The sequence below is a fragment of the Ostrinia furnacalis genome, unplaced genomic scaffold, assembly GCF_004193835.3.
Source record: "Ostrinia furnacalis isolate ACB-3 unplaced genomic scaffold, ASM419383v2 OfSCF0195, whole genome shotgun sequence".
In the NCBI taxonomy this organism is placed as follows: domain Eukaryota; kingdom Metazoa; phylum Arthropoda; class Insecta; order Lepidoptera; family Crambidae; genus Ostrinia; species Ostrinia furnacalis.
In genome coordinates, this window is record NW_021130434.1 from 482,230 (window position 1) to 498,842 (window position 16,613).

A 16,613-nucleotide genomic window follows, 5' to 3' on the forward strand; every position below is an offset into this window, starting at 1 on the left:
CCATTACATAAAGAAAATATTTTTTTTATAAATCTCACAATTTTGCACTTAGGCTTAATCAATAACTTTCCATTGCCAGAATTCCAACAAAAAAGTATTCACGCCAAATATCACTGACAGCTGTCAAATTATTTTGCATTTTTAAACTACCCACTTTTTCTTCAACATTTTTCCGCTACCATCGCAGCCTACTTCAGTCTACGACTTAATGTCGATCTCTCCGGACGTCGTCGCGTCACCGGAGTTACCGTTTCAATCTAGAACAGTCTAGAAGTGTCCGTCCATATCGCGGTTTTAGACCACATCTATGTATTTGGTCACCGCTAAATAGGTAGATTACGTGAACCAATAATTGTGAAGTGTTTGTTTGTGATGTGTGCCTATTAGTCACTCGTGGACATTAATGTGATTCTTTTATCGAGGGTAGATGGAGCGATACAAGAAAAGCAGGCGGACTGCAGAACTGGTAAGTGCACTGATTGTTTTTAGCATAAAATATCGTTACCTAGGAAGATGGTAATTTTTTAATTAAGTGGTTTGATTAATTCAACGCGAGTCAAGATATTAATCTTGAATTGTGTTATTGCTAGCTTCACGTATTTTTTTTTTTTTGGGATGGACACGTAGGTTTCTTATAACAATACATTGCTTCGTTCGACCTGAAGTTGGTTGAGCAATTTTGATCTTATTACTTACGAGTATTATGTTTTGCCGTTTGAAACTTATGCGTTTAAATCAGTAGAATTTTCCTTTCTTCTCCCATTGTAGCACCTGTGTATAGACTTTAAAAGTGATCTAGCATTTTCCAGGTACCCAGACAGGGTAATTTTCAAACACTCTTCCAAATTTTCTATCGATGAGGATAGTTTGATGTAGAGCTGACCCATCGCTTCTAGCTTCAGAAGCATCAGCCTTTGTAGGGTGAAGTTGTAGTTATCTCTTTCGATCTGAAACCAAATCTCTGAGTTTATTCATCAAATTACTGTATGTATCACCGAGAATGATAGAATATTTCAGCCCAAAATCTAAATACAATATTATCATCATCTCGGCCATAGGACGTCCACTGCTGAACATATGCCTCCCCTAATGCTTTCCACGTACATTAGGGGAGGCATATGTTCAGCAGTGGACGTCCACGTCAGGTAGTGGCCTGCGTCTAGGTAAATAAAATATCAAAATGCAATTTTACTAACATACTCGACTAGACAAGTTTTAGCATCCTCTTCACTATCAGGATGTTCAATTTCACACAAATGAGTAAGGTACTTGAAGCTCTTCCGCCATTTTTTTATCTGCAATTACAAATAAGTTATTTGAATAAAAAACATACGGGTCGAATTGAGAACCTCCTCCTTTTTTAAAGTCGGTTGAAAATATTAATTAGGTAGATTCAAAACTAGGCCGAGCATTGTACCCTGCAAGAGTCCATTACCTCCTTTTCTATTTGATCGACTGCTTTCCTGGGTTCTTTATCATCTCCATTGGCAGTTTTAAGACATTCACTTTCGTCTTCATAGTACTTATGGTTTGTGCTTTTTAAGTTTTCTGAATAAATATCGATGCATTGTGTCCACTGAAAAAATTTAATGCTGAATCATTGCCAATAAACAGTTTCCCTTATATTTCAAGAATTGCTGTAGGGGTAAAGTTAAAGATCCGCCACAAGTTAACCATGTTTTAGGGATAGGATCCAAGCATACAATTTTTCATTTGAAAAACTAACAGAATCCGCTAAAGCAACTCAAGCCGTGAACGAAACAATAACTTATGACATCGTGAGCAACCATACAAACCTCAAGCAAAATAGTAAANGGGCGCTGAAATAGGTACTAAGATCATCTCGCAAAGGTGCTCACTCACTTGAAGCGTTTGCCTGGCGTTCGCGTTGCAGAGTCGAACATCATTACGAGCATTAGACAAAAATTTTGTTAAGAGCGCTTACGCGAAGCGCGGCGTTTCAAGGGGCATCGTTGGAAATGATTCGCGCGCGGCGTTTTAATAGNAGCCTATTAATTTAACACATGTACGACTGTACTCAGTGTTGCACTATCAAATGCAATTGAAGCGCCTCTATGCCAGGGTTTTTATGTTCCTGGTCAGGCTATAACATTGATATTGTAGTTTTATCAATATCCTTTCAGTATTTTTTGAGTAAAAGAGGACATCCATTTCTTCATTTAAGTGATAAATTAGCGACCGCCCGCCACTTCGTACGCGTGGATTCCGTTTTACCCCCTTAGGGGTGGAGTTTCGTAAAATCCTTTCTTAGCGGATGCCAACGTCACAACATCTACCTGCATGCCAAATTTCAGCCCGATCCGCCCAGTGGTTTGGGCTGTGCGTTGATAGATCACTATGTCAGTCAGTCAGTCACCTTTGAGTTATACTATACAGGCTGTTAGGTAAATGGGTATAAGAGCCGACACTAACCCATGTCAACATGGTCATATAAATGGTATGGTGAAATCAGAAATTTGATATCATCATTTTATTTTTTTAAATTTTCATACAAAATTAATTTTATAAAATCCGATTTGTGTGAAAAATAAAATAATTAAAATGAAGAAATCAATTTTCTGACTTCACCATACCATTTATATGCCCATGTTAACATGGGCTAGTGTCTGCTCATATACCCATTTACCTAACACCCTGTATATTTAGATTTAGATATTGATTAATTTATTATCGTAAAGTATTTTTGTTATGTAATTATCATACATTATATTACTTTTCACAGGACGAACGAGACGTGAGCGTGCTGGATACGAATCCAGAAGCGAAGGCTATATTGGACATGGCGGGCCGCACGCGTCATAGCGAAGGAATTCGCGAGCCGCCGCCGTTATAATGCGGCGGAGCAACACCGCGTAAGTCAATATTCATGATTTTTGAGAGCGACGAAACTGGATAAGTTTTAGATCAGTGTACCTACCATGAGTTTACGTTAGGTGTGCTCGCTAGCGAAAACGTCAAAAATCTCTATGGAGATTTTGTTTCTTGAAAGTAGCCGCTAGGGGCGCTGCACAATATGTCATACAATTAATGTCATTTTTTTACGCAGTCGCTAGCGAGCACATGTAACGTAAACTCATGGTAAGCACACAGTACCTCTAGCATGAACAACTTTCGTTTTCGAATCGTTTGCGTATTCGACAAAATTCGATACTCAACCTTCAAATTAAATTAAACGTGACAATTTTAATCCTCAATGTAACCATTTCTAAGTGAACTTATCACTTTACGACACGTTCAGAAGGGCGCTGTTGTAGTTTTCGTACCAAATCTTTTGATGGCGATTCGAATACGCAAACGATTCGAACTCGAAAGTTTTTCGTGCTAGCCGTACTGTATGAATTGAAGCTCTTTGAGAACAACAAAACTGAATGATATCGTAGATCCGTATTACGAATCTAAGTTTGCGATTTTAAGTTCATAGATCCGATAAACCGAAGAATCGAAGCTCGAAACTCGATTCAAACTCAAATTATAAAGCTTTGGTTGTTTAAATTTATTTTTTAAACTAATTAAATTAAATTTTAAACATTGTTTTTAAAATGGTTATTTTACCATTACTAATAATTAAAATATCAAGCCTCTCAAAAATGACTTACGTAGTGTTAGACGAAAATAAAATGGCCACTGTTGACGTATACATTGTTTACATAAATTTAATACTGATAATACAACATCGCACTACATTACCACTGAATGTATATTATTATTAAAAGAACTGTCAGAGATAAAAATTAACCCCCTTACTAATAAAACTTACACGCTCGTTGAACTGTGTTTTAAAGTGACGTTTAGTATGGAAATGTCATTTTAAAACAGTGTTCAACAACTGTGTAACTTTTTATTAGTAGGGGGTAAATGCTAGTAAAAGTACCTACAACTAAAATACCTTCATGTTTTAGGAAACATGTCTACGTCAATTTTGTCTTAAAAAGCCTTAGTTCTCCAAATAGAACGCGTTGCTGGAACTCCCTTCGAACTAGAAACGCATTCCATTTGGCAAAAATGTTATAGTCAATATACGCTTCTGTTTCATATTTTGTAGTTTGTAATACATAAATCGTTCATCTGTCAGTTATTTGTAATCTTATCGACGCAAAAATAAAGTAAAATCTTCATCCTTTCTGTTATAAGTCTCGCTTACCTAAGTCAGTTCCTGAGGTATGAGAGCGACACGCGAGTGTTTTTGTAACGTCAAACGTCAGCGAGACATCAGCCCCCCTAGACAAAACGCACTTTTTGATCGAATCGAAAATCGAATCCGTCAAAACTCCATACAAAAAAGGGGCTTTTCGACCACTTTTCGACTGGTTTGCGATTATAATTTGCACTTTGTCTAGACCCACAGATTTGCTTCAGATTTGTATGATCTGTTACGTCATAATATATCAATGTCACCCCTCCCGTGACCCTCCCATTCCTCAGGCACTGCTGAGTTAACCTAAAGCCCGGTCTGCGAGCACGTAGAATTTTGTCCAATGACCCCAAGCTACCCATCCTTATCGCTCGCGCGTAATTATATTGCTGTCGCGACTGTGCGACGCGCGCCCGCAGTGAGTGTGCGAGCGCGACAGCAACATAATTACGCGCGAGCGATAAGGATGGGTAGCTTGGGGTCATAGGACAAAATTCTACGTGCTCGCAGACCAGACTATAACAGTATGTACGTTTCAAAATGCTGACAGATGAATTTTACGTGAAATTATGTATAGAAGTAATTGTGTGAGACAAGCTTATGAAATATGCTATATATTTATTTTATTTATGTATTTATCTCAGTATTCTGATCATCATACATTCTGTCACTGTGAATTTTAGTTGTAACTACTTTATACAGGGTGTCCCAAAAACAATGGATAACCCTGTAACCATCGATAGGCCTCGCCATGGTCTCCTTAACGTCAAATTTTAACCCCAGTAAAAAAATCACCGTTTTCAAGATTTTTAAGTTTTTGTGCATTTTTAGAAAATTGCCACCTGCGATTACTTTTTCTCATGCCATTTCTACAAATGAGGATACTTTTCAATCTAGTTTTTTTCCTTATCACAAGGGATAGTTAGGCTATCATAAGAAAAGATTAAAGTTCAACAAACTAGTTTAAAAGTATGAAAATTTTAAGAAATTGCAGAGAAGAAGGAAAAATTAATTCATTGTCTTGCACTTTTGATCAGCCATCGTGTAAAAAAAATGTAGGAAGACCATCGTGCCCATTACCTTAAAAACTTCCTTGGTTAATAGAGATTCTAAAAAGGTATCACAAGCCTATGTATTCTGTATTATTTTTATCTTATGGCTACTTGAATAGCAACTAGTATGAAAACTGTAAAAATGTGTTTTTCTCGTAATAGTTAAACTAGGACTGCATAGTGGCATTAAATACAAATGGATATTTTTTAGCGTAGGAATTTAAATAAAGCAACATTTTATCATCATCATCATCATCATTTCAGTCATAGGACGTCCACTGCTGAACATAGGCCTGTACCCCAATGATTTTCATAATGACCGCTTGGTAGCGGCTTGCATCCAGCACCTTCCTGCTTACCTTTATGAGGTCGTCGGTCCACTTTGTATGTGGACGTCCAACGATGCGCTTTCCGGTACGTAGCCTCCACTTGAACCCTGTTGCCCCATTGGCCATCAGTTCTGCGTTTTTGTGATTACTTAATTTTTGTTTTAAACCTTATAAATGTGCCTATAGACAGATACCCGTGATGAATGGCTCGGAAACGTGAAATTTTGTACAGCGTGCTTTGGAAGGGGCTATGCTCGGGTTTCTTTACGAAACCGTATCAGAAAATAGGAGATCCGTAAACGAACTAAAGTCGCTGACATAGCCCGACGGATCAGCAAGCTGAAGTGGCAATGGGCAGGGCACAGTATTTCGCAGAACTGAGGCAGCAGGGTTCAAGTGGAGGCTACGTACCGGAAAGCGCATCGTAGGACGTCCACCTACAAAGTGGACTGACGACCTCATAAAAGTAAGCAAGAAGGTGCTGGATGCAGGCCGCTACCAAGCGGTCATTATGAAAATCATTGGGGTACAGGCCTATGTTCAGCAGTGGACGTCCTATGGCTGAAATGATGATGATGATGATGAAAAAATGTTGCTTTATTAAAATTCTTACGCTAAAAATTATCCATTTGTATTTAATGCCACTATGCAGTCCTAGTTTAACTATTAAGAGAAAAACTCATTTTTGGAGTTTTCATACTAGTTGTTATTCAAGTAGCCATAAGATAAAAATAATACAGAATACATAGGCTTCTGATACCTTTTTAGAATCTCTATTAACCAAGGAAGTTTTTAAGGTAATGGGCACGATGGTCTTCCTACATTTTTTTTACACGATGTCTGATCAAAAGTGCAAGACAATGAATTAATTTTTCCTTCTTCTCTGCAATTTCTTAAAATTTTCATACTTTTAAACTAGTTTGTTGAACTTTAATATTTTCTTTTGATAGCCCAACTATCCCTTGTGATAAGGAAAAAACCTAGATTGAAAAGTATCCTCATTTGTAGAAATGGCATCAGAAAAAGTAATCGCAGGTGGCAATTTTCTAAAAATGCACAAAAACTTAAAAATCTTGAAAACGGTGATATTTTTACTGGGGTCAAAATTGGACGTTAGGGAGACCATGGCGAGGCCTATCGATGGTTACAGGGTTATCCATTGTTTTTGGGACACCCTGTATGTCTTGGCTGTTATGTTGTGAATCAATTTTGAACCTTAAACTTAAGATTTATAGTTTAAAACTCAACGTGGAGTTCGTCATAATTAGAAGATCAGTTTACCATAAAACTACAAATATTTTCAATTGGTTTTGAACCGTATTTATAAGGCCCAAAACACACGGTGAAACGCAATTGCAACGAAACTGCAACTTCTAGTTGCTTTTGAGTTGCATTAAGTTTCTGCCATAGATTCCGTTGAGAGACCACACATGACGCGACCATTTCAAACTGGTCTCTCTCTCTCAAAAGTAACCAGAAGTTGCAGTTTCCTTACAATTGCGTCTCACCGTGTGTTCTGGGCCTCGGTCATGAAGTTGAAAATTGATTGAGATTTTTTTTATTTATTCATAACTACTAGTGAGACATAGGTAACAACAGATATTTATTTTTGTTTTTTATATTATTTACTATAATATTATTACATTCGCAATCTTGAACTAGTCATCGCTGTGAATAGTAAAGATTAAGTAGTTTAAATACAGGGTGAGTCGATTGTCACCTCTAGTTCGCGTACAAAGAGAAGATGCGTCCTTCATCAGCATAACTTGTTTTCCTTCTGTCACAGGAAATAAAAATAATTTTGGCAGTCAGAATTAAAGGCTTCTACCGATTGTACAAATTCAGAAAAATGTCTAGTCTAGAAAAATATCTAATAACTAGGGCCTGCCCACGCTACGTCTTCCGGCTCGTGGTCGCCACTCGAGAACTTTTCTGCCCCAGCGGCCATCAGCTCTTCGAGCTATGTGCCCCGCCCACTGCCACTTGATTTTAGCAACTCTGCCAGCTATGTCGGTCACTTTGGTTCTGCGAATCTCCTCATTTCTGATTCGACCTCGCAGGGAAACTCCGAGCATAACACGCTCCATCGCCCTTTGGGTGACCAAATGCATCTAATTTAATTATAAATTAGTAGAGATGGGCCGACTAGTCGGGAAAGCCGACTATTCGGCATCATTTGTTGTAGTCGGCCGACTAGTGACGACTATTCGGCAAAATATGCCGATTATAATCGGCGCATTAAAAAAAAAAATATGTGAATGAAATAAAACTCATAATCACCAAGATGATTATGAGGTGGACCAAGGGCGTTTATCTAAACCACTTTTGACTGCAAAAAATCAGTAAGAAGTGGTTTCACCTGAATGGAAATTTTGGCAATCAGTCTAAATTCATACAAAGTTAAGATTAGTTAAAATGACCAGGAAATCATAAAAAATGTGTAAAGTTTATGTAAGTCCATATAAAAATTATGACACCTTTTTCGGGGAAAAAATGCATGAATGACCTTTTTCGGGGGAAAAATGCATGGAATTGCATACCTATACCGGGGAAGTGGTAGATTATTTGAAGCTCCTCTCATCGGAAGGATGAGGAATACCCACATAAATAACCCTTGAGATCGCCTTATGGCTCATTTTCATTAAGAACTATGGGAACCGGACAAAGCCATCAACTATCACAGTCCGTCCCAGCAATTGCCCACCTGTATGGCGGGCTCTGCCTATCCGACGGTGGTGGTAGTCCGTGCTATGCAGACGGGGGAACCCCCACGCCCCCAGCTCGCTGACCATCACCGTGGAGGGTGAAGAGGAAACAGTGGGCCTAGGTAGGATGCGTGCCGCGATAAGCGCAAATTTGCCCATACCATTTTAACGTCGATAAGTAAGAATAATATCACGGCGCGCATCCTAGCCCAGCAGGAGGCGATCATATTGTCACCTCTTCTGACCCCTCCCCCGTCGAAAATTATGACATCTACCTTAGGTACTGTTAGGTGATTGTAATGTTGCTTTACTTTTTCTCATGTTGAAGAAATCTCATTTCTCAAGAAGTTATATTTATCTCTTTAGAAATCTAGATATCTTTAGAAATCTAGATATCTTTAGATATCTATTATTCTTCGGACAAGTAGGTATTAGAATGATCGGCATTGCCGATTAGTCGGCCGACTAATCGGCAATTTGAAAACCGATTAGTCGGCTAGTCGGTTAGTCGGCAAAGACCATAGTCGGCCCATCACTATAAATTAGTCAACAAAGCCATAGAAAGCAAAGTTGATACACTGAAGACTGGCACCATGAGTTGGACTCCATTAACTGATTGTGACGATTTGATTTCTGAAGTTCAAGAACGNCGCGCAAGCAAGCATACGAGGCGGACGTGTTGCAAAATAGTACGAAAATTATAAATTCGTGCTCATAGTAAACTAAACTTAAAGTGTGTAAACAAAAGTTACAAATCGTCTAAGCACCAAAAGTGATATAAGCTGTTGCTGAGCTCGAGTCTCAACTAAGGACGCCCTCTTCACCCCCTCGAGTAAGAGAGACAAGCTGCGATAATTCGTCTCACTCACCACACTACGCCACCGCGCTAAAATGAACGTACGTCACTCACCAAAAAAGGGACCAATTATGCGCGATGAAAGCGACTGCGTGATAACAACACGTTCTGTTGCTGTCAGTGGCAGCGGATCGCAACCCGATTTGAGACAACTTAAATTGCATGATTCGGAACTACAGCAAGTAACTTTTCGACACAAAAGAAAGCACTCTGAAGAAGACCTACATGCTAAATTCGATGCTTTTGAAAGTAAAGTGATGGCATTATTGACTACAATGGCAGAATCCCAAAGTGAAAAATTGAATACAATAGCACAAGATGTGTCACTAATAAAATTCCAAGTAGAACAAATGAAATTAACATCAATTCGTCTAGAGGAAGAGCAATGCAAATTCAAAAAGGAACTCTCAACAATAACTAACTTTAATACGGAAACTGAAAATAGAATAAAAGCCATAGAAAGCAAAGTTGATACACTGAAGACTGGCACCATGAGTTGGACTCCATTAACTGATTGTGACGATTTGATTTCTGAAGTTCAAGAACGTTATCAGAGGGAGAAAAACCTGATCATAGTTGGTATAGACGAAATAATCTCTAAAAGTTTAGAAGAAAGACGCAACCATGATATGTCTCAAGTCAAAAATGTGGTTGAGTCTTTTGGACTCAACTGTGCACAACCTAATAAAGTAATAAGAATCGGCAAATTTGACAGTAATAAATCTCGACCAATAAAGGCTTGTTTTGAAACATCAGAAACGCCGAAACTCATTCTTCGAAATAAAACAACCTTNTATCCGAGATTCTTTCTTCTTGATACGCCAGACAAAATGGCGATAGGCAATCTTGTAAGCTCTGTGTTTAATCGAAAATAAAAGACAGTATCTTCAAATAGAAACAACTTTTATTTACGTCTCCAAGGCGGAGACATCACACTATTGACCCGTGGTACTATTGTACCCGGTCTCCCCTATGTCAATAAGGTGTTATCCATCACTGGCTCGTATGTCTACTTGTGATTATTGTTGTACTAAAACAAAAACGCAGTGCCAATAAAGTTTTATCATTCTTTCTTCGAAGCTCATAATTTTAATTGTAGTGGAACGGGAAGATTTAAAATCTTCCACCGCTTTACGTTGTTAAACCACTAAATCCACTGCTAAACAGGCCATAAATGTAGGCAGGTACAGTCTAATATGCATAGAACGACTGGTCGTCCAGGGAAAAGTCGAAGGAACCCGATCGCGTGGCAGGTCACCAATGCGCTGGACCGACCAAGTGAAAGCAGCAATGGGAGACGGCTTATGTGACTGCACCAGACAGTCTGCCAATAGAGACAGATGGAGGGAGATCGTGCGGAGAGTTGTATGCGCCTCTACAACCGATGTGAACAACGCCTCAACGTTACCACGACCGCTCTGCCAAGAGCGTAACGAATAAGAAGAAGAAGACAGTCTAATATGGCCGCCTGAAGGCTGCACACAGTTTGAGCATCGCCGCTCAGCTAAAACTCACTGGCCTCAGAACTGGGCACAGAGCATAACTCAACCTTGGCCATTACACTCATTGCTTTAATGGTGGGCCTGATGCGATTCCCGTTTATCTGAGCTGCTTTGACTGGGAGCTCAGATTGCAGATGCAGATTAACTCAATAACGTAAGGCGATAAGGATAATAAAAGCTTTTTCTAAAGTGAAAAGGAATTTGGTATTCATTGAAATTGGCAGAAAATGACGTTTTGTTTAACTGTGACGATGGCAAGGGACAGTTTTAATAAATAGAAATTGTAGGTGAGTCACTCAAACAGTATCATTTTGTAGTCACTATTAGAGAAGAACATAGACATCTGGCAAATATTTGGCTAAATAAATATACTGTGACTTCCTTTTTTATGAAAACAAACGTTTACTTGACAAAATGCTAGGTACCTGCCTATCTAATTACAGTTAACAGATTCTGAGCTTTCAAAAAATGTAATATTATTCTTGACTTGATAATTCAAAGTAAACGTGAAAACTAAAATTTCGGAAACAAGTATGTATTAAAATTAATTTTCCAGCGTTATTTTTTTTTCGGAGCTTAATAAAATAACGTTTATCTAAACTGCAAGTCGGATTAATTGCAAGGTCTTTTTTAGGGTCTCGTAAAATTTATAAAGAACTGAATATTATAAGTAATATATTTCGTCTGTAGCAATAACAATTTGAGGGTGTTAGGTGATCCATAGAAAAATGTGTTGTGAAAATAGATAAAGTTTTATTTTTCTATTATAAAAATCATGTTATATCAAAACTACAAACAAAAAGAATCTGCTAAATCTGTCGATCCGTTCTCAAACGATGAAGCTCACAGAATGCAATTGAAATTAATGAAGACATTCACAAATATTATAATTTCGGACGTAATAAAAATATACCGAACCTTCTGTCCGCTCGCACTCGTTCCAGGTCAGTTTTTTGGGTTTAAAATAATTCCCAGGTACTGGAATTCAACACTCGTTGACCCCGAGCCAAACATAATTCTGGACCGCAGCCAGTAAGTATGGATTAATTAAAAAGAACTCCCAAAGAGTATGCGAAATGTTTTTATTCGGGCATAGGTGTTTTTGCAACGGAGCAATTTTTTGATTAAATAACTTTTTGTGTGTAAATTGCATAACTGTTGATGAATGATAACTAACCGGTGCATTATGGATATGCAACTGTGCAATTCATACTGGACATTTCAGTAATGAAGATCGTTTAAGATGTCATAATACCTATCTCACAGTTTTCAACCTTAATTTTTAAGTGACCTCTATGTAAACAAAATGCCTATTACCATAGGGGTCACTTAAAAATTAGGGATTAATGGTGAAAAAGGGCATCGATGTTTTTTCACATACACACAGGCGAAGTTTTTGAATGTTGGTCGACTATTATGCTGAAGATTTTTAATTTTAAATGACCATCTATCACTTGAGAAATAACGCCGCGCTCGTATTCACAAACGATTCTTGCATAATAGAGCTATGTGATTGGTTCGTGTGTGAACCTGTGCATCCACGTGCACTGTGAGACCTCATAGTTATGTTTGTGAACACGGGCGTACGATAACAAGATAAAAAAAATGCATTAAATACATACGAATTACGTCAGCTCATTTGCCCTACCATTTGCGAGTTGCGATACCGTAACGACACTTGCTAAATACGACGTGTGCGCCCAATGGCGCCCCATAATGCCCCCCCACCACAATTGCCCCCAAATACGTATCAGCAGTATCACGTACATTATTATTATTCAGATCGGGCCCTACCAAACTTTTTCCTTTCATCGCGTCTACATTCGCTCCACAAAATTACTTTTGCCGATCCCGCCCGTTTCAAGTTCCACATTTTTTGCCTATCGACGAACTTTACAGTCATTACAGCGGAAGGTTTTAAAAGGCTGGCCATTGTGCCAAAATGAACCGTCATCGGTCGGTCAGGATCCGCAAATCATGCAAGACAATACCCATGCGTGGGGCTCTTTTTTGGGAACAAATTAATCACACATCTGCAGAAAAATAAGGTTTTATTTTTCGGGAGTTTGATTCAGTATGCGGTTTTTTATCTGACTGAAGGATAAACGTCACTTGCTATGAATTCACCTTATTTTTTGAAGAAATTGACTGACAAACTGCGTGACAGAAGACACAATCTACTGAGAACCTAAAACGACAATATTGAATATGCGAATGAGGTCAAACCATCAGACTGGCGGCTTTAAGCGCCCTCCAAAGTTTAGAATCACGTTTTATCGGACAACTTGGATGAGTCAAGGACCCCCGGGAGTCTAATGCCTGTATTATGAATTGATATTGATACCCTATTTGCATAAATAAGGACATCGAGATATTTTCTTGTGAAAAAGCCTAGTTATGTTGGAATGCGATGAAAGATTGGTGTGGAATCCATTATTTCTGATGTTAGCAATAATAAGTAAAGTCCTGATTACTAATTCCACTGATTGAAAACACGTGTTAAGGTTCGTTCGTTCCGACGTCCACCGCTGGACAAAGGCCTCCCCCAAGGATTTCCACAAAGACCGGTCCTGCGCCGTTCACATCCAGGCGCCTCCCGCGACCTTCACCAGATCGTCGGTCCACCTAGTGAGAGGTCTGCCCACGCTACGTCTTCCGGCTCGTGGTCGCCACTCAAGAACTTTCCTGCCCCAGCTCTACGAGATATGTGTAATGTAAAGGTATAATAATATTTCATTTGCAAATCCCATCCGCTTAATTTGTTCGCAACTCCAATTACAGATTTAACTGCGCACCAAAGTTGCGTACACCTCGATCATTTTTATATTCAGTTAGCGGCCGTAAAACTCGCAAGTCGGCCGGTAAAACAAATAAAACAGTCGTATGCCGCTGTTATGGCTGCAACTTTTTAGACGATCCTTCATTCGTAAATTACGAGCTGGTGTTGCGAGTTGTGAGTGTGTTTTGTTAAGTTATTCACTGCGCGGGTTTAGCTAGGTGTATGTATCAATTGTGTAAGACGTGATGGTAAGACTTGAACTGGACGAAGTGGTCATTTAGGTTAGTTAATTTTTTCCTGCCTGGTGCTTAAATCTTCTGTAAAATTGATTTTAAAATCAAACTTGTCCAATTGATCCATATACTCGTAGTGTAGACACCCAGATAATCTATTAGCTAGTTCCCTAGATAAGCTTGATTATTGTTAAAGAAAAATAATAATATAATATATCAGAGTGTAGCACCCCATTAAGCCATTTCAAGAATTTCATTAAAGCATCTCTACAGGCTTTTGGCAGAAACTGCATAGTTAAATTAAAGTTATGACTGAGGCAGTCTTTGTGAGAATTTTTCGGTGTCAGATTTTTTATACAGTGTGAGTCACGTTAAAGTGTACATATGAAAATAGATGAAACTAGACCTATTTTTATCGACAAAAAAGAGGTCAAAATTTTTTTGAGATTTTTTTTAATTTTTTTATAGAATTTTTTTAGAATCGCCAAATTTGACAGTAATAAATCCCGACCAATAAAGGCTTGTTTTGAAACATCAGAAACGCCGAAACTCATTCTTCGAAATAAAACAACCTTCCAAAAAGACCCCAAAATTAAAATTTACTCAGATGAAACACCATATCAGAAAAAAGTGATGCAAAAGCTGAGAGATGAATTGAAACAACGAACTGAAGCCGGTGAAAAGGATTTGACTATCAAATTCATCAAGGGTATCCCAAAATTGATTCAGGCAAAAAACTAACAGAATCCGCTAAAGCAACTCAAGCCGTGAACGAAACAATAACTTATGACATCGTGAGCAACCATACAAACCTCAAGCAAAATAGTAAATCACTAAAGTTCCTCTATGCAAACATACGGAGTATCGTGAAGCCAGGAAAACTAGACGAGCTCAGATGCATCATTAATTCTACGCCACATCAGATACATGTTATAATATTAACAGAAACCTGGATAAAATCTGAATCAGAAGCCCAGAGTATACAGCTGCCGAATTATACCCACTATTATAATTACCGGAGAGATGTGTTGGGGGGTGGTGTTTCGATCTTCGTACACAATAACCTTAATCATAGTTGCATTGATGAACTTTGTGAGAATGACAACCACTTCTTGTGGGTGCACATAGGCAAATTCTCCTTGGACATAGGTGCTGTTTACAAACCTGAGAGGACCAACAATCTTAACTTTCTTGAATCCTATTCGCGGCAGATGCTTAAGCGAAGGAGGGCATTAGTATTTGGAGACTTTAACTACGATTTACTTAAAAGAAGTAAACCCACCAGAGATTACCGAGAAATGTTAAAGGAGGATGGTTTTATTATACTTAATCAAATTGATCCCAAATATTGCACACGAGAGACAGCAACTTCAAAAACGATCCTGGACCACGTTTGCTCAAACATTAAAAATAACACCTTTCACTTAACTATTATAGAGTCGGTAATATCAGACCACAAGCACATTGCATTGGAAGTGAACAGATTTGAACCAGAGAGGACCAAGAGAGTTGAGTATCAAGCCATTAATTATAGCACACTATTTGATGAATTAAAGTCCGTGAAAATAGACGAGTGTAATGGTGAATATGAGAAATTAGAGGAAAAACTACTTGAATCTGTGAGAAGAAGCAAAATAAATAAGACTAAGATGATAAACCCTCCAAAAATGGACTGGATCAACAAGGATATAATTAAAGCTATCAGTAAGAGAAATGAGCTTGGATATGACTACATCAGAGCACCAGATGACGAAGCTGCAAAAGANAGCGCCAAAAATAAGCCCATATCTGATTTCGAGCCTCTCAGCATAAATAATGAACGTTTGACCCAAGTGGATTCTGAAAAATACCTCGGACTCATACTTGATAGTCGATTAACTTGGAAACCACAGATCGAAAAAACCCGAGCAAAATTATCAAACCTAATGTCTGTCCTGCGCGGTAACGTACACTGTTTTCCTACGTCCGTCCGATATACCATTTACAATGCATTGGTAAAACCCCACCTAGATTACTTAATCGAGCTATACGGTTGTGCTGCTAAAACTAACCTTAAAAAATTACAGACCGCTCAAAATAAAATTATAAAATTGCTGTTTCATTTTGACTTCTTAACTCCAACATCAGAAGTTTATAAAAAAACCGGACTTATGTCTTTGTCCCAAATATATAAATACAATACATGTATACTTGTACGTAAAATACTAGCAAAGTATATTCATACACAAATATCCTTTAATATTAAATCACAATTTTCAAAACGTTCCCTACGAAAACCCAATGACATCCAATTGTTAAGACCCCGAACAAACTATGGTAAGAAAAATGTATTGTATGAAGGGGCGAAACTGTATAACAAATTACCTAATGACATCAAAGGCACAAAATCATTCCTATCGTTCAAAAAAAAGGTTAAACTTTATTTCATGAGCCAATTCTCGGAGTTTAATTAAATCTGTTAAAATGATAATTTAATAATACTAAAAATGGTTGAAGCAAATAAAATCAAAATAACTTTAAAAAAAAAGTGACTTAAGTACAACATTCTCATAGAAACTAGAATACGATACGTAATTGGACCTGTCGTTACGAATTATAACTACTGTTTTCTTAGTGTACCCACGAATGGCCAATATATTAATACTCGAGTGACTGCTATTGTACGCGTCTGCTTCGTGCAAAAAATATTAAAATGTAAACAAATAAAATTGTATAAACTTTAAATAATCTATAGTTTTAAGGTTAATTTTGTATTTCTCTTGTAAGTGAATGTAATTCTTTTAGAGAAATAAATGTCTTAAACCATATCAATCAAGAGATATTTGAAAATGTATTGACTCACCCTGTATACCAACGAGTGCCAATAAATAAAATATAGAAAAAAAACTATTTTCTGAAATAAGTTAAATAGACTAATAAGCGAATACATTCTGGGCGTATATTATTTACTGTGAATCTCTTTAATAAAGGTATATTCATATTGCTACATGCGTGTGCGTAACGT

At 37.8% G+C, this 16,613-nt stretch overlaps 2 protein-coding genes and 1 long non-coding RNA gene across 3 annotated transcripts; 2 read left to right on the forward strand and 1 right to left on the reverse strand.

Moving 5' to 3' along the window:
- Positions 1–461: 461 nt before the first annotated feature.
- On the reverse strand, positions 462–1,728 carry LOC114354849 (uncharacterized). Its single transcript, XR_003656062.1, has 3 exons — positions 1,436–1,728; positions 1,197–1,295; positions 462–947 (listed from the first exon to the last, which is right to left on the reverse strand). It is a non-coding gene; the product is annotated as an uncharacterized LOC114354849 (long non-coding RNA).
- Positions 1,729–1,738: 10 nt separating this feature from the next.
- Positions 1,739–16,401, forward strand: LOC114355111 (uncharacterized). The gene is made up of 3 exons (XM_028307793.1): positions 1,739–1,806; positions 14,432–15,550; positions 16,394–16,401. The coding sequence occupies exons 2-3, from the start codon at positions 14,821–14,823 to the stop codon at positions 16,399–16,401; spliced, it is 738 nt and encodes a 245-aa protein (XP_028163594.1). The 5' UTR covers positions 1,739–1,806; positions 14,432–14,820.
- On the forward strand, positions 8,896–15,251 carry LOC114354755 (uncharacterized). Its single transcript, XM_028307308.1, has 2 exons — positions 8,896–9,824; positions 14,121–15,251. The coding sequence occupies exons 1-2, from the start codon at positions 9,131–9,133 to the stop codon at positions 14,348–14,350; spliced, it is 924 nt and encodes a 307-aa protein (XP_028163109.1). The 5' UTR covers positions 8,896–9,130; the 3' UTR covers positions 14,351–15,251.
- Positions 16,402–16,613: the final 212 nt, after the last annotated feature.

Coding starts and splice junctions, on each gene's coding strand:
- LOC114354755 (XM_028307308.1), top strand. CDS start 9,131: ATGAACGTACGTCACTCACCAAAAAAGGGACCAATTATGCGCGATGAA. Junction 9,825..14,120: donor TGACAGTAATAAATCTCGAC/CAATAAAGGCTT, acceptor ATAAATCCCGAC/CAATAAAGGCTTGTTTTGAA.